The 19,478-nt window shown below is 32.4% G+C and overlaps 1 protein-coding gene across 1 annotated transcript; it reads right to left on the reverse strand.

Annotated features, from left to right (window-relative positions):
* Nucleotides 1–1,417: 1,417 nt before the first annotated feature.
* LOC113502430 (cuticle protein 3-like) lies at nucleotides 1,418–10,015 on the reverse strand. Its single transcript, XM_026883998.1, has 4 exons — nucleotides 9,968–10,015; nucleotides 7,907–8,104; nucleotides 4,676–4,874; nucleotides 1,418–2,008 (listed from the first exon to the last, which is right to left on the reverse strand). The coding sequence occupies exons 1-4, from the start codon at nucleotides 9,974–9,976 to the stop codon at nucleotides 1,899–1,901; spliced, it is 516 nt and encodes a 171-aa protein (XP_026739799.1). The 5' UTR covers nucleotides 9,977–10,015; the 3' UTR covers nucleotides 1,418–1,898.
* Between the last annotated feature and the right edge of the window lie 9,463 nt (nucleotides 10,016–19,478).

The raw sequence follows: 19,478 nt of genomic DNA on the forward strand, positions 1-19,478 counted from the left end.
AATTCGAAAAAATCATATAAATTACGATAATGATATAATATCAACATTTTTTGGAGTTTCGTTCAGAAAAAATCTCTTACATTTCAATGAAACATGAACCACACAATATTAATTCAGTAGCATTATGGATCACCACGAGAAAACAACTGAGCGCGAGATGTCGCGGGTTCATTCCCTTCGTTGCACAATTAGTTTTGTGTTCAACGAACGCTTATTTTGATTCCTGCTACTCAAAAATTAAACGCTAAGTGCGGAAATAATTTTTTAAACAGTTAACTTGCTTCATAGCATGGAAAAGTCGAGATAGACACTTAGATATTTTATTGAAAAAACCTCTCAACCCAAAAAACATGTTTCCTCTAACCATTTATTTAAACTAGATTTTATTCTCACTTCTCGATTCTATTCTCACAACTTATCATCCTGTCAAATCATCTAATTAATTTCATAACATTGCACAAATATGATATTTGCTACAACTTAGATCTCATCTTCATGTCAAGGTTGAAACATATTTACCAACAGCTACTAATTTTATATCATTATGGTAATAACATGCTAGGTTTTTTATTTATTTTGTCCTTGAGGTAACGTTGTACCCTCTCTTTGGTCTTGTTTCTGCAGTTTTAGGTTTAAATCTCGGGTAGAGTAAAAAAATAGTAACTGTTTGTTTTCTCTTACTCTTTAGAAATCGGTTTAAAGTGAGAAATTATCGGAAAGCCCGTAAACTCTGTCTTACGAAAGAAGTCCCGCGGAAAATAGTGGGAACTATAATAATTCAATACTAAAATGATGCATTCGCATAGATACTAGCGACACACCCGCGGGACTTAATTCGTGAAACAAAATCTGGTCATTGCTCCAGACTGTCATTTTTGGTTTTTGACAGCTATCAATACGATCTTTCCAACCAGAGCGACTAACCAAAAAATTAGGTTAAGGAGGTTAATTCAATTTGTTGAGGGACACATTTTTTTTTGAGACTTAAACATAGATAGAAAATACTATAATGTTAATGAGGTAAAATAGTTTGAGTAGTGCTGAGTATGGATGTAGATGGATATAGGGGAAGACGACGACCAAGGGAGCGATGGATGAATTGTGTGAAAGTCGATATTGTGGCTGCAAAGAGTGTTTTTTGTGAGATGAGGTCAGATAGAAAGGTATGGAAGAAGAAGCCATGTTGCGCCGACCCCAAATAATAATTGGGATAAGGGCAGGGGAATGTTGAAATGAGGATTTTTTTTTTGCTTTTTTTTACAATAAGAGTGTTATTAGTGGCTTAAGATTTTGTGTTCTTAACTAGTTTAACAATAATCTGTTTTCTATCTAATATGATTGCTATATAGTCTTTATAGCCGTTGAAAAATGAGCCTGTGGTTCAATAATCTAGATTTTTTTTAATAAAAAACGAATATAAATTGTAGAAAAAGTATATTTTTATTCATAGAATAAATAATTGGCATCGCTCGTCATACCTCACTGGTAACCAACATGACTATTTCTTATTACACATACTTATTGACAGTGTTTTTCGTACTTCATTTTTAATCTTATAATTTTATAAAAATCTGTAAGTACAATACAATAGCCTATTGGCTTGGTATACATTTAAACTAGCTCGTATTTTTATCACAATCCAACTTTGCCAATATTACTTACAGAAAAGCCTCATAGAAAAGAAATAGAGCATATTTCCGATCGTTACATCTCACACTTGTTCCAACTACCAATCGCAGCACAGGATAGAATGTTTTGCGAACGCGTCATTTAAAATCCACCAATAAGAACTTGCGGTCAAATGTGTGCGTGTATGGGAAACGGTATGAAATATGCTCTACTTGATTTTTTGTTGTTAAATGAAATATTATAACTAAATTGATATGTTAGGTAGATGTTCAGTATTTGTAAGATTGTCTGAAGCCTGAGGAAGCCTGTGCTCTCGCGTTGTACTGGGGCTGTTGGGCGAAGGCAGCGGCGTCACCGTACTTGCCGGGGTTGTATTGACCTGGAATTTGTAAAAAAAAATAATAATAATCATAATGTTTAAACAATACATTCGTTGCTTCCACCACATCTTTTTTTCAGATAAAAAAATTTAGGGCACAATGAATTGAACTTTTGGTTAACCGGAGTGATTCCTAAAAGCTTTATTTAGATATCTATTCCGAATTCTCAACACATGAAACCAATTGTATCCTTTCCAATTATCTGACAAGACCTCATTGCTAAACAACTTTGACTTCATAATATTATTTTGACTTATCTAAAATCAATCATCAACTAACTTAATTAAGTAGCTAGGAAGCAAAAACTTTCTAAAGGCCAACGTTCAAAGATGAGTCTAGAATTCCAGACTGTTATTACGCAATGACGTAATAACATGGCGGACGGCGGTGCCTTTGATTGATCGATGAATTGTAAATGTTAGCATATTGCAACAATATAATAATGTAAAATTAACAGTGTAGGTCATACAGTCTTGTAATTAGATGACATTTAAGAATGATTTGTATGTTGCGAGGTGCCGGTGAAGAGGTGTTTGCTACGGTTTGGAAAAGGATCGGTTTGCATAATTTCTATTGACTGGTAATCAAATTAAAGTAATATGGCTAGGGGAAAATTTGAAGCTTGAAGATAATTAATCTTTATGTATGAAAACGTTCTCTTGAAAGATACGTCTTGAATATTAAAACTTTTTTTTTAAAATTAGGATCCAAACTTTCTAGCTTAACTAACAAACTCTGAGACAATCGTATATCTATTCTTCAGGTGTGTCAAATAAATTATCAATGTCTAATTTCAAAAAGTCTTTACAAGTGTTTAAATCGCTAACTTCAAAGCCCCAAATTCGTTATATCGTACGTACGGCCTTAGAATCTCCGTGGGACAATCCCTTCACCAATTGACCTATTGTTCAGTAAGACAGTAGCTATTATCCACTGCAAACTTTAGTTTACGTACATTATTACATACAGACTTAATTCACCACTTAAACATGCAAAAACCCACCTTAACACCCACGCCATAAGAACAATTGAACTACACGTCAAAATCGGAATCTTCAAGAAGCTATTAAGTTATCTTGTCAGAGGAAATTGGACTTTATTGCTTTGAGATAAGGTGGAATTGTTAGGTTAATTTGAGGTGCCGCAGTGGGTCATTGGGTAACACAATAAAGGTCAGTGTACAAGTACTGTGCAAGTGTATACAGGTGGTTGTTTTGTTGCTATTTGCACGCTTTTGTTCTATCTATCTCTAGAATGTTCTATGATAAGTGGACGAGTGGTCATTGATGTATTAGATAAAGATTATTGTAGAAATAATATGGAAATATTAAAAAGACACGACTAGTTGTTTTTTGTAGTAGATTTGAAAGTAGTTATTTAGCAAAAAATGTTTTTTTTTCGCATTCGTCTTACATATTTATGCAATTAGTCCTATAACTTTAGGCTTTGACCTTTATTGGATGACATTTATTTTTTTCAAAACCCATCCAATCAAACACTCGAAGTCATGATAACCTTTTGAAATATATTCGCCCTCTAAATATCAGACTCACAAAACATTTAGACGTGACATTTCCCACATATTACCGGTGCCAGGCCCTATCGGATTACTAATGGCTGTAATTAGTCTAAGTCCTTAGATTCCACAGCAATTTATAGCAAATAAACGATTTTAGAATTGATTTTGACATAATAATAAGCTTTAAAGGTTTGATGGTTGTTTATTCTCAGGTATTTTCTAGACATTCAGATTTAAATTTAATGAAATAACTCAGGTATATGGAGATGATAATATTTTTCGATATGTACCGAGGATCAGACTTATCTTTTCTATCTATATTAAATAAGCAATTGGGGAACGTATACTCTTGTAACCAAAGTTTTGATAGTAAAGCAAGGGCGTTTAGGAAAAAAAATGATATCAATTTCAAAATCCATATCATCATCATCAACCCATCTTAGTCCTCTGCTGGACATAGGCCTCTCCCATGACACGCCACTGAGCTTGATATTCATCTCTCTTTTTCCAAATTTCTATATCCACGGTTGCATCTAATTTACTTCTACAGGCATACTCATATGCAAGTATTGTCTTTCTCAAGTCATAACGGTTATTACATCACAACCCAGTATCGTTTCACGTCTTACTAACTGTAATCTTTATATTACCCTCCTTGTCTTGTCCATCCAATAAGTAGTGATTTATCACCAGTTACAAAACACAGCCTACTTACTACTTTCAGATTTTATGCATGTCTTGTCACATTTCTCCCGACATCTTTAAATTTATTCTTCAATGTGTGAAGTAACTTATTAGCTGGTGGTTTGTAATTGCAAGTTAATTCCGAATGACGTTTTAATGTGTTTCTTTGATTACACGGCTTTGAAATATTTTACTGTTAGACGAGGGTTCCAAATGACTGATTAACTTTATAAACGTTTTTATACTTTTGTCCTTTGAACAGCTGTAGACGGTCATCGAAATCAGGTGCCTAATATGGCTTTTCTGCGACTAAATTCTATTTGAATTATATTATTACACTTATGTCATTACTGGTATTTTTTTTATCAATAATTTAATATGTATCTTCCTTCACTTCCGAACTTTCTCTTTAGATATTCAAGAAAGGCCCTAAATTTATGTAATCCAATTATTTTCAACTCACCATCATCAATGATGCCAGCGGCCTCATCGCGGGCGTTCTGCTCCAGAGCCTTCAGGATCTCCTCGGGGATCGGGGGGGAGGTGGGGATGTGGGCACCCTGGGGCTGGAAACCACCCTGGCCAGCGGCGTAGCTTACGGAGTAGATCTGACCGTCGTCACCGGTGTACTGGTAGCCACCCTGAGCTTCGATACCATCAGCCTGGAAGCATAGATTGAACATGATGTTACCACAAATTAAAAGGAACGATTTTTTTGTCCATGATAGACTAGAGAAATCAAGATATTGGAGTTTAGTTGTTTTTGACGGCTGTTGAAAGAGTCTAAGAGGTACAAGAAAAGAACAGATTTTTCAAAGAAGTAACAATTTTTTTTAATATGATCTCAGGTCAGATGGTCAGTGGGTCATCTTAAGGGCGGAGTATAGACGAGACTGACACTAAACCAAGAAAATACTATTCCCAACATTGCAATAAAACACCAATAGCTGATGATTATAACGGAGATGAAATCAAACATTATCAATTAAATCCCCCATAGAACTCTTAATCTAAAAGTGACACACCTCAAGTCAAACCGTTATTGCCCATAAATGCTGACCCGCGTATCTTACAGATCTATTAACATTTGCAATGTACGATCGTAGCAGCTAATAACGCAAATGTAAATGTGTTTATTTAGCATTTATAATGATAGCTTCATGGAGTTTTTATGGCCATAGAAGCATTACTATGGTTTAATGAATTGAATGCTGTAGAATTACTTAAAGGATAAAAATGAATTTATGTTTTGACAGATTCTGTATAAGACTTGATACTTTTTGTTACTTTTGATAATTATGCTAACTGGCATTATAACACTTCATCCAACTTCGGTTAAAGAGGGTTATGCTTTCAGCTATAACCGACATCCAATCGGGAAGCTGCAAGCAACAGTTTTTCTACCTATTATCGTTTTTATATTGGCTGAATTAATAAAAAAAAAAATAGACTTGTTCTGAAAAAAATCACTAAACACTAATTTTTACTACACTATTATGAAGTTCAAGATAGACTAGAATTTGTTTTCCGTCTGAGATCTAAGTAAAGTCCAGACGATTATCAAAATGTCAGTACAATAAAACACCAAGTAATTTATAATCAAATCCATTCACTAAGGATCAAGGTTAATCTGATGGATTGCAATTGTAATTGATTGACCTTGACTTTTCTATCTTCACTGTAAGGTCAAAATCGTATTTTTTCCTTCATCCAAATTAAGTTCTTTCCCACGATGTTAATTTTTTTCTAGATTGCAATCGAATGCAGACTCATTGGATTCAATAATTTAATATTCAATTATATTCAAGTTATCCCACAAATATAATAAATTCTCATTTATATTTGCATACCCACATACTGGATATAAACGAATTAACACAAATATGTCATGTGTAGATGATGCTAATGGCACGAGACCTTTATACACTCAATAAATTAGTATGAAGTAAATACCAGTTTATTAACTAAATTGATTTCTTGTATGAATATTACTTAACCGTAATTGATTTCAATGAAATCTTTAACCTCAAAACTGGCATCTTAATAATATGAAAAAGCTGAGGAAATAAATTTAATATGGTGCTATTTAAATTGATAAAAACTTTATATTGTGATGGCATTTATCGGTCATAAAATGAGATTGTAGTTTATTGCGATATAATATCATTTGTAATATGCTTTGAATATTGATCTAATTGATCAATGTTATAGTAGAACTAATATTTTTAATTTTACTTGAATATATGATACAGATGGCAAAAAATCTTCGGAAAAATATAAAAAACTCTTCCGAAGACTTTGAAATAACCATGTTTTGAAATGGAATATTTATATAAGGTCATTCTGCATTTCGTTGGAAAGAATAGCTACCTAATTCAATATTAGTAGAATAGCTCATACACGACCTGTCAAATAATTTTCTAGCAACATATTCTTTCATAAGAAAGTGGTTTGTCGAAATGTCTAAAACATTCAAATAAGTGAATACAAAATAAATTACGTTTGAAAAGCGACATGACAAGGAATCAATCAAATTACTGATTGACTGACATTGAGGATAAACTTGCAACTTATGTAACAGCTGGTATAAAACATAATGCTTATGTCACCTGTCAGTGTCATAAAAATATTAAAGCTTGGTAAAGTAATGGTGAAGGAAGAAAAGAAGGGACTAGTGGATGCTGAAAAATAAATGGACAAAAAGATGAAGATGAAAGATATACAGTAAAGCTAACTTACATGATTCAATACAGAGTAGGATGAAAAAAATAATGGGAGTTAACAAAAACGAGATGAACAAAAACGATGTACTAAAAGAAACAATCGAAAATCCAATTCTAAAAAAGTCGGCTACAGAATTATATCTATAACATCATTATAAGAATGCCATCAATCTTCAAAATTAAAAACAGTTGAACGTGAAGAGCTAAACACCGCACCTTCGCATGTTAAAATTGCACACATTTAAAATACCAACGACTTTGCCCATCATAAACTAACAAACGGATCTAATAAACTTAGAATCGCAATCGTTTTGCGTAACAAGTGAACTTTGCGAATGGTCAGTGCCCTTTACAGTACATGGGTGGGCCATAAAAAGATTAGTGGGTCAACTGCGAATAATGTTAGGTGTTTAGACAAACGTGTCGACACTAACACTCAGTAATAAATTAATCATTTGAATTTTCAGATTAGTATGACGACTGAGCTTTAAGATTTACTTCCTAGAAGTCGAGTTTATGCTCACATAAGACTTGGAAGATGGCAGTAGCAATTATCGTAAGAATATCCTCATCATAAAATCTTGAAAAATTTATTTCGCATTGTGATTTTGGTATAAAACCAAACATATTAGTATACTCATGTCTTGCATGTACATTTATTGCCAATCGTGGATGCAATTTTCGTAAATGTCAAAATTAAAATACTTCAGTTTCTGTCCATTTAAATGCGTCTTTCCGCAGAAGAAATATGAACCAGCTGAAGCAAGATGCCAAGTGCTCAAGTTAAAGAGGTGTCAAGCCAGTCTGATGTTACTAATGCTAACCACCAAGACAAAAAAGGAAGATACCCGGGGCGCAAAAAAAAATCCTGCCGTCAACCAAATTAATAAGATAAATATTTTCCTCCCAACTGAAAGACAAACAAGGGTTTATCTATACTGGTCACGATTATAAGTCTTTATACGACTTACCTCACGTCCCTGCTCCTCAGCCTTGATTCCGTTCTCAGTTTCATAGTTGTATCTGAAGGAGTCTTCCTTGACATCGGAGTCCAGAGCGATGATCCTGGCGTTCCTTTCGAGGGAGGCCTGGGGGCGGTTGGACTGAGCCTGGTAGGGGGCGGGCGCGAAGGCCGCGGCGGCGAAGCCGAAGAAAGCGGAGATCACGAACTGGTGCATAAAAAATAAGAATTAAAGAGAGGAACACAAAATTACTGGCAAGTGTTAAAAAAATAAGAGAGAGAAGAAAAAATGCATGCTAGTTCCTAGTAAGTACAATTTTGTTTTTGCAATTGAATTTGAAATGGAAAAATTCAAACGGGACTGATGAACAAATCTATTCAGGAAACCTTTTAATTATTTATTAATTCACCGAACTATCTTTGAGATAAATTTATTTATACATAGAACATTGTTAACCATGACTTTGTTAAAACTATAACGAGAAGGTTTTTAAGACAAATTTCTTCTGAAATAATATTATCAAAATGAAAAACGCTACCTTTTTCTTTCTTGATAATGTAACAAAGATAATTTTGTACGTTATCATAGTGAACTATTTACAAGATTGTAATTACAAATAAGTATGTGTTATATAATGGCATGTAACTAATCATATGTTATGAGCCAATACAATTATTATTAGTCCAAAACAATAGGCTTTTTATGTAACTTGAACTAGTCATTCAGTTTCCCTTGGGCGATAAATTAATTTTATCTGTTTAGAGTTCCGCAAAGTGTGCCGTAAAACCGTCAAATGAATTTGCAAGAAAAAATGAAATACAGTTTTTTGTAATAAATTTAAAATTAAATTTAGAATCGTTTACCGACACGGTGTTTGTTTTTTTTTGTACTTAACTTTTGCCCCATCTCTAATGTCGAATTTTTTATATATTATTATTCCATGACAAACATCCCGTTTTTTTTATTCATAATTTTTTTACAGAAAAATAGACAAAGAACCCACATACACTGTCCACAGTTCACTCTACGTACGCTTGGACATCAGAGTTTACATTACACAAGTAACAACAAGGCAACATGTTGCGCAAGCGCAGTGGATCAGATGTTATCTCCGCCTATTGTCTTACATTTTGACACTGTTGAGAGATCGCGCGAATACCTAGCAGGTGTTTTTTTTTAATTTTACAGATTTTTTTGTTTAATTACATTTAGTTTAATTCTACTCATTAAGTTAGCTTAAATATGTATATTTTTTTGTTTATACAAAAGGGTTAAAATATTTTTTTTTGAAAATATGTACAAGGGTCAATTTACGTTATTGTTGCCTTTAATTATTACATAAGGGTATCGACTTGATAATATTTTTTTTTGGAATGACAAGTATTAAAAGCTGCCATTTTTTTTGCAAACAGTTATTTCAAATTTTCACTTTTTGTAAATAATTTCGTTACAACACAATTAAAAATGTTATTTGTGTATAAAAGTTAGGAGAATTACGAGTATCTCTTAAGTGCTTTTTTTTTGGAATTGTAAAGTTCAATCGCAATCAAATTTTATACAAATCATGTTTTGCGGTTTTGTCCGTCTGCGGAATTGGTATAAACGTTTGCGTCACACACGAATCGAAATGTTACAGTGTATTAAAATTAAGTTGAAATTTGTTAAAGAGCATTATTTGATTAGATTTTTTTATGGATTAGTAAGTAGTTATTATTTAGAGGAATTTACAGGACATTAGTAACATACGAATGTTAATTTAATTATTTTCAGAAATATATTATTAGATATTTAGATTATTTTTGTAATTACAAAAATTATTTCGAGGTTTTTTTTTAAATTACAAAATTATTATTAATTATTATTATTTGTAAAAAAATGAAGCGCACACTGAAAACACAAGTGATTAAATTAAAAAAATAAATTAACGATTTGATTAAACCAAAAAAAGCTATCAACAAAACCTTAATCCCAACCACCAAGAAAAATCACAAAACTACACTCAACGAAACGCGTAATCGATACCCGCCTACTCGATTAAAATCGAATAAATCGAATCGAGGATCGACTCACCAGTTTCATATTGTCAGGTCGGAGGTTATTCTACGAATGTAGTGACGAACGATCAGACTTCCATATATATAGTGGCGGGATCATAGGAGGGTTACAAAATTCATTCTAGTTCAGAATGGTGCTCTTCAGACAAACTTCGAATATATTTTTTGCGTAAGTTTGACATTTTGGTGAAATGTTATTAGATGTATGGATTTTTGGATATGTTGAATTGAAGGTTATGACGTAATGTGCTGAATGACGGATCAGTAGATGGTGTAGAAGTTTTTTAGAAAGTACTTGTTTTTTTTTAAATTAATGAATCCTATATATCTTGTATATCCAAGCAGTGTCCATCCAAAACCGACTAAAAATATATGGTTTCTAAAGGTGAAAATGAAATTGCATAATTTTAACAAATATTTAGTGATTTCCGGGATATCAATATAACCTTGACGTATTACATAATCATAATATAACTTAAAGGTACTATCTAAAATAAAACACTTTTCACTTTTCTAAACGAAGATCTATTAAGACATTCAAAGATTCATTTACAAGGTCATAGAAATAGCACAAATGCCTATAATACATAATATTATGTCACAATAAGTTTAAATATTCTCAAGGAGGTTCTATTCCCGGATTTCCCGTCTTTGAAGATAATAAAGTAATGATTGACCTTTAAAATATTTCAATAGCATAACTAGTGAAGCTAATACAAAATTAATTTAACTTAGCTCCTGATGGTACTATACTGATAATATTGATTTTGTATGTTCAGTAATAAATTAATATTAGGTAGGTTTGTGTCTTGTTTTACTATGGAATACTGTGTAATAGTGTGTAAGTTAAATGTTTTTGAGGTTTTCCTGTAATTTTAGTATTTTAGATTAAAGTTCCTTGTTGAGAACTTTAATCTAAAATACTAAAATTCCTCTACATTTTGGATCTGTGTCCCCGTGTACGCCTTTAAAAAGGACCGGGTCTTTTCACATGAAGTTACCCGTGACAGAAAAGAGATACAAATAATAAATAAATAAATATTCCAAAACCTTCTAGTCTTTCTAACTAATCTCAAACCAAGCAGAACTTTATTTTTTTATCTTATTTACAATATCAGATATTTATTACTTCTATGTTAATGTAGTGAATTAAGCCAAGTTTTGAGAAAAAAGTTTATATCGTCTGAAGATGAAGAAAAAGGTATATTATAATATGTATTTATTAGTTTTTTGAGTTATAAACAAAGATAGATTGAATGTCACTGTGAAGCAGTAAAACAGGGCAATGAAATTAAGTAGGTATATAGAGTGTTTAGGTACTCTGTAATGGTGGTCTAGTCATTTGGTATTATTAGTTCTAATTAAGCTAAAATTTATGAATATTATATTCATAAACTTTAACCTAATTACCATAAGTTTAGGAATTTTGTAGTTTTAAACTTTAGTGCTTCTTACTTTTGTTTTTAGAATGCATTTTTTTATATAACATCTGGCGTTCTGATATTTTCTGCTTTCATTTTATTTTCGAAACCTAGCCAAGTTCATCTTTCCCAGAGAAAAATGTTTGTAAATGATAACCTAACCGATAAAAGTTAAAAACATTATTATTTGCAATATAAGTTAATAGATACGCATGTTAATAAACTATGAGTTAAAGTGACTTCACTGTTAACATGATAAATGGCAAGAGTTTAACGTATTGCAAAAGTTTCATTAGAAGTAGGTTTTAACTTCCTGGTCACACTACGACCCATGGCATGGCCTAATAGTCGCCTACACAAAAGATGATCTAACGTAAGCCAGATATGCTGTTTACTTGCCCACTTTTGGGCTAAAGAACTCCTAAAGGTTTCAAAAACTCTGCTGAGTATGAATTCTCCCTTGAGAGTCATGCTGTCAGCTGGAAAGAGGCAAAGAAATATTTTAGAAGGTCACGCAACAAGAGTCGTTTTTTGATATCGACTTGGAGGAAGAATCAAGTTCTTTTACTCAGTTTTTTATTAAAAAGTATTTAAGCCAGCTATGTTCAAGTTGGTTTCCAGTCTTACAAAATCTTGCTGAAAGCTAAATTTTTCCTCAACCCAGTTACCAGGGCAACATCCTTGCTAGTCTGGGAATAATCAGTATTTCAACCTTCTGACAACCCGAAACGTTTGTCAAAGATGTATAATTAGGAGTATGAAACACAGATGAACTCGTTATGACATTGATAACATCACCTATACGTAGACCGACCGTGTCAAGAATAGCTCAACCTGCCGTTATAGCTTAGCCACTAGGTACTATCACGTAGAAACTCTACATTTCGATACAAGGTGCTAATATTGCAAGTTAACATTGGATTATTATTTAATAACTTATTCTATTTCATTTTATTCCTTGGTATCACCGTATTACCTTTCTTTTACGTCACAGTGTAGTTAAGACCTTTTCGCAAGAATAATAAATGGCTTTAACGAAATTACGTATTTGTAACACATTATTTATAATGTTTAACGATTATTATCGTGTCAAATATTTTAAGTACGCGTTACGGTGCTTAAGGGGTCTCGATTTTAATTAATTTCGCTTACGTTTGTCTTGTGATGTCATATGTGTTGTTGGTAAATTAATTATCATAAATTATTTATATCAAGTTTTATACATACCTATGATAGGTAAGTTTTGTTTGAAACATTTTTTGAAGGATGAAAAGAGAACTTCTAGTTTATCTTCAATATAAATGTTAATTCCAGATGATGTGAAATGCTGACCTTATTGGTCACAATAATTCATGCACGGAAAACTTATATAGGTACACTCTATGCATATCTACTATCTAATGATTATAATAGAGTTCTTTATTCAAGAGACCAGGACCCCGATTCTGCTATTTTACGATGGCCGATGAATGAATGGCAATTGGATTAAATTTGAAATTATTCCTTTTCTTTAAGCATTTTGCCAATACAATAATTGGAAGTTAAGTGTATTGGCCTTGAGAGTACCGTCCCGTACCGAATTTACAGTTATTGTGTATAAAACTGCGAAATACGAAAATTGACATTTTAGGCCAAATGTCGTTCATTCTTCGGCTTGTAAATAGCAGAATTAGGGCCCTGGACTCACAATTGTTAGTTCCTACTGAAACTATGTTAGTAAGTAGTAAGATAATTATTACATCATTCACAATTTGATTTACAACGTAAATCGTCCGTATACTATCCTGTGATTGACTACAAATTTCAATACTGAAATCGCTGAATGGCACTTCAACGATTCTAGGCGTAGTCTAGGCAACAAGCAATCATTTAGTACAAAAGAGACTGTATTTGTTTTGAGATAGTATTCTAGAATATTTCGATATTTAATAACTTCAGTACTTAGTATATTTCCTTGATTTTTTCTTCTTACATTACCTATTTTAGTCTAAACAAGGTTAAATCAAAATTAATGCTTTAAAACGCCTGCGTTTGAGTGTGTGAATAAGTCCGTGCACTTTAAAATTAAAAGCCTTCAAGTATGTTGTTATTGCGTATCATTAAAAATAATTTTGCTATTGTAAGAAATAATGGTCAACATTTAGAAGATGTTAAATCAAAAATTATTTATAGATTAAAAAATCTAAAAACTCACTCACGTTTGTAAATGTTTCTATTCAAATTTTATCAAAATCGGTACAGACGGTTTTAGTTGTAAATTGCATTTTCATCGGGTCTGAAGCTACCCTGAAATTTTCAGCCCGCTTATCGGGAAAAGGCTCAAAATTGAGTTCCATTGAAATCCAACCGGAACGAAAAACAAACAAACAAGAAAGTGAGTTTATAAAAACGTTAAAAACTTCAGTAACCAGGCGCTTATAACTTCACTGTTTTCAATGTCAATTAAAGCAGCACTTAATTTCACTCATGATCGCTTAAGAGCCTGACTAACGATCTCTTAAGTTCTTTCTCCTTATAAGGATAAGGTTAAAGACGGATTTTTACATGATTGCCTGTGGTTTCCGAGTCTGCCTAACCAAGTTACAACCTATCCAGATAAGTAGTAACATAATTGGTTAACGAAATATTTTAAAACGATTTCTACAAATGAAAAACAGACACCGCTAAGATATTCCGCGAAAGTATTAGAATAGAATAGAATATACTTATTTACTAATTATGTAATATATATAGATATTTACTAGAATAAGGTGGTTACAAGTCAAATATAAAGGCATGTATAAAAAATATGATTTTGCAACAGCATTATAAAATTAAGGCTTTGATTTAAAGCTTCGCGACAGCTATTAAAATAAAAGGCGTCACCTATTAATCTTGGAACGTATCATGTTTAATTTTACTTTTAAAAACCTCGCTACCACAAAAGTTAAATTAACTGATGAAAATATGTCAAAAGTAGTAAAATGTAAAAATAGGTAATTATAATCAACTTCTCGAGTTTCATTATAAAAATGACAGACCATACCGATCACACAAAAATTTCGCCGCATCCTAAATCCTATTTACGATCTAACACCATCCACTGAATTTAATATATGATATGTATCAACAGTGTAAACCTCAGCAAAACTTACTTCATTGTAACGTTATTTTTTTTTTTCTCTGGAGGTGAGTTTTTATACAAAATCATTAACATTTTGCTATTTGATACTTGTTTTGCTAATTTACGCTGCTTTTGCAGACATTCATTTTAATGTAAAATGCTCCTGTAAAATTTTATTTTGAAAAGAGTAACTTATGGAGTTTCTTGCCGGTTCTTCTCCATAAGAATGACACTTTGGAACCGTGCAACTAGAGTCAGTAATATAACGTTTTAAAAGTGCCTGAGATACGGCCTATTTGAAATCAAAACTTTTTGATTTTGAATAAAACAATCAAAAAGTGTGCAGAATAATATAAGTCCATACACTCCGGAATATTTATTTTTCTAACTCCTACCTAACTGGTTACCCCATACAACAAGAAAAAGGGACGTGATCTAAAATAATTGTACTTTATTTCTCACCATTAACCCGAACCAATTAATTTAATCGGTACTAGGTGTACGAGTTATCAAATTATCACAATTTCCTTTTCACATAAAAATTGTTTTAATCTTACCCAACTTGTTAGGTAATATCACGATAATAATACGTTATACTATATTAACATTTTAAGAGTTTTAATATATGTATCAGATATCATAAATTGTTGACACAAGATGTGGATTAGAGATAGTAGTGATATCGTTGCCTTGGGATTGGGCGAATACTGTTTCAAAATGTTTGACCTAAAGCCTGTAGGTACTTTGATTATTCATAGGTTTTAAGGAAAATCACTCATTGACTATACTGACTTTAAATGACCAATAACATTAAATAATGAAAAAAGTAATTAAAAAAACAATAAGTTCATGAAGCATAAACTTAATGACTCTTTTTCTGCGCTTTTGCTTATGGGGCTACCCTAGGCAAAACAAGGGATGTTATGAGTTTGACGTGTAAGCCTATCTGTCTTTCTAAGGCGAACCAATTGTGTAATTTCAATTTTGTTTCTCGATCCATTGAAAATTTGTAGGGTGCGAAAGTTTTTACTGTTGGGGGATTTTTCACTAAATTCTGGATCTAATTTTGGGAGGAGAAAAACAGAACTACAAAAAAGACAGAACCTAAATAATTACACTTTTTTCTACTATAAAATAGCAGTATATTAAAATAATCTAATGACATGAATACAATTAATAACAATAAAACACAATAGACGACCAATACTGATCCGAAGAACAATCTAACTGTTATCCACATCTAGTTAACTAAACAAGCTAATTATTCCATTAAATTCTTGAAATAGATAATTATACAAGCCTCTTGTTGTTCCCACATGGAAACACTTAAACAAACACTCGTAATTATCGTGTAGTTGAGGATTCTCAGAACAATAATTGTGTATTTAGACTAGTTCTAGATCATACAAATGTTGTAGATAATGGGAACTGTAGGCTAGTGTACAATACTTTGGGAAAGAATTGGAAGGAGGATGGATACATGAAGAGTGGGCAGACTAAAGAAAACATGGATGGATTGCGTGAAGAATGATATGGTGAAGAAGACAAAGAATGTGGAGATATAGATAGAGATTTATGGGATGAAAAAAAAAAGATATTACATCGGCTCCAAGTCATTTGAGATATGGGTAGGAGAAAAGATTTAGGTTTGTGAAATTTCACGAATCTTAATTAAATAATTCTCTTAAGGGATTTTTTGCCAAAAAGGAACTACTTCAAAAGTTTTTTCATTAGAATGTTCTACAAAAGCAGCAATGAGAAGAGAGTTGAAAGTTCAGTGTGTAGTTTTGTTGGTGTTTAAGCACCAAAAACAAAACTATGTAAGTTACAAAGTACTTCGCACAATAGTTCAATATGCACTTGAATTTTATGGATTTTGTTACAGTTTCCTAAACTTTACGGTGGTCTCAATATTTTGGCTATACCAGTATCAATGACTGAATTGACAGATGCATAGCAATTAGAAAGGCCTTCTTCATCGACGATACTTAATCTAGTTCCGCTCAGCTAAGCTCAGCTTGGGTGGTCCATTTATCCAATTTTGTTCTGTACTGGGAAATTTTGAGTTCCAATCGCAAGCACAAATAAAAAAGTGTTTCATACGGAGTGTTCTGATTTATGAAGATGGAAGAATCATTCTATTTTGTTAAATGCACCTAAAACACAAGTTATTCAAATATTTGGACATCCATAACGTGTTAATTGCTATCTATATTTAGCTGTTTTTTTTTCATTGCGTGATTTGTCAATACATGTGGTAAAAACGGTTATGACTATATGCGAGATTCTAAGTTAAGATAATGCTTGATACGTATCTGCAGAGCACAGTAAGCATTATTCAATCCATGCGTGTTGGAAATCACCATCCATCATATGATGGCGAAATAATATGTTATTTGTACTGTTATTCTTTATAATCTTACTTACTTTTTTAAGATCAATGTTTGTGTATAGAAGCCTCTTTTCGTGCTGATAATGACTAAAAGGGCAGGTGATATAGGTGAAAACTCCACAACAGCTTTTTAATTTTGGGGCTTTAGGGTTCAGTGCGAGTCGGACTAAAGAAAAACTTATTGTGAGATAAGCTTAGTCGCAGCAGCACGAACGCCCTTTTAATAAGATTCCGTTTTACTCTTTAGGTACAAAATCCCAAAAAAATACTGAAATCTACGATCCTCCAGTTAGTATCCATTAATTGAAAGTTAAAAATCATCATCGTGTGATACAAAACCATTCAAAACAACCTTGACAATTTCGAATACCGATGCCAACTAAAACAATTGACTCACACAACTTTGCATATAAAAAAGAACTTCTAAAAATTTATAACCTTCACATAAACAAAAGCGATGAGGCGTATAACAATATCGTTTCATAGTAATAGCTTGTGAAAGGCCAAATTCCTACAGCACATTATGACATAGATCCATTGAGAATGCTAATGTCTGTTTGTCTGTTACTCATCTAGGCATTTTTTTATGTACTATCTATGGACTAGGCTAGAAGGCGTTGGCAGGTGTTGGTAGGTGTGCATCTTCGTTTATCTTTCTTTGTATGTATCGTAAGTGATTCATTGAATTCTAGAATTTTATAGTTGCGTACAGTAGCTTTCGATTCGCCTCATTTTAAACCGGTGCTCGAAAAAGGAGTTTTTCGATTCGTCTGTATGTTATTCTTTTTTATATTTGTTACATTAGAACTGATCAGCTGATTTTGTCATTCTTCTCTTATTTAAGATTACTTACTTAGATTGACTGAGATTTTTCTTTATCTCTAGTCGATTGTATATTTTTGTTGTTAAAACAATATTATTCGAGTTAATAGAACACAAAATTACAGATCTAAGTCCACAATCTCGACAAGGAAATGTCACATCGGTATATATGGACGTTTTCTATTGTTTTTAAGAAAGTTTTATTTTGTTGCGGACTGAAAAGACAAACTTTAATTAGGCTATAAAATATATTTGGAATAAGCTTTTTTATTAAAAACACCCAAGAAGTGAAGGGAGCAAAGTCACAAACCAAACTTAGTCCAACAATAAAACTTATCTAAGATTGGTCTTCATTAAAGGTCTGTTGAAGATCAAGGGCTTGAAGGGACCAGCAAAGGTTAGAAGTAAATGTATCGTCATCTAGAATATTAAATAAAAGATTTTATAGCTTTAAACACTTTATTGATACTAACATTTTATAGTCCATTGAAAATAGAATTGTACGCATTGATGAAATGATCACCTTGAAAATATGTGCAACAATAGATTTGGGTATCTTCCCAGGTCAGATTTTTAAGTGGTCTGAAATACCTGTTTTGTTTTTGTAAATATTCGATTGTTAGTTTAATTTTTTTTGGGTAAAATGAAAGTAGAAATTTCTTGGTATAATTCAAATGAAACATCCCATTAATATATTTATAATTAATTAATTATAATTTCCATAAGAAATTATAATCAGCTTATCAAAATTAGGAGAAGAACTGAACATTCTCAAAAATATAGGTCAGCTTTATTGGAAAAGGCAGTATTTCTAGTACGTCCCTGTTATATTTATAAGTTACTCCGTTTGGCTGCGGTCATTCATAAAACGATAGCTTTGAGATCAGCGTGCCATTTAGTTTCCATTCAAGTAAATCTCGAAACACAAAAATATTTGTTCTCAACCAAATTGTATTTATCAAGAACGCCCGACTAGTTTCGGACCCAACCGGAGTGATCATGAGCTGACGAAGCAATGAATAACGAAATTAATTGCTAATTAGCTCACAAACTCAAGACTGGCTAAAAATAAGCAATAATTCAGTAAATCCAGCCGCTAGTTTGCAATAGTCGTGCGAATCTGTTCACAATATATGTGCATGATTAATGATGATTGTAGCGCATTACCTCGCTTTATTTCGACGCGGTCGGTCAAATATTTTGTAACTCTTGTTTGACGTCTCGTAAGACTCTTATTATGTCTAACTAGTATGTATTTGGACTTGAGTAAAAATTTTATGTATTTGATAATTTTATTCTTATTGTGGGACGAGTTCGTTGTTATTTGATTCAAAACCGTTCTAGACTTGACTCGGATAGCCGAGTGGTTGAGATTACTTGAGATCACTACGCCAAACCCACTTAGCGAGACGTGTCGCGGGTTCGATTCCTGCGTAGGACAAGAATTTGTGTGATCCACTGAGTCTGGATGTCTTTGTTTTGTAAAACCCCCCGTGACACAATAATCCTTTCGTTCCTTAATGCGGAAGTAATTTAAAAAAATAGATGTACCCACGAGTTGCATAGCATTGGAGGTGAGTTGACATGGTCAGACGCATCACTGGATAGTTTTAAGTAATGACATGATTCAATGATATCCCAAAATAATTGAAAGTATTAAATAAGTACATATATCCGAACATAATCATTCGGTAATAGGATCTTAAGGTAAAAATCTTCAAACATTTTCTGCTTCTGGTCTAACTCACATAGAAATTCGAAATGAAAACAGTTTTGTCCCAAGTCCATA

The sequence above is a fragment of the Trichoplusia ni genome, chromosome 2 (assembly GCF_003590095.1).
Source record: "Trichoplusia ni isolate ovarian cell line Hi5 chromosome 2, tn1, whole genome shotgun sequence".
In the NCBI taxonomy this organism is placed as follows: Eukaryota; Metazoa; Arthropoda; class Insecta; order Lepidoptera; family Noctuidae; genus Trichoplusia; species Trichoplusia ni.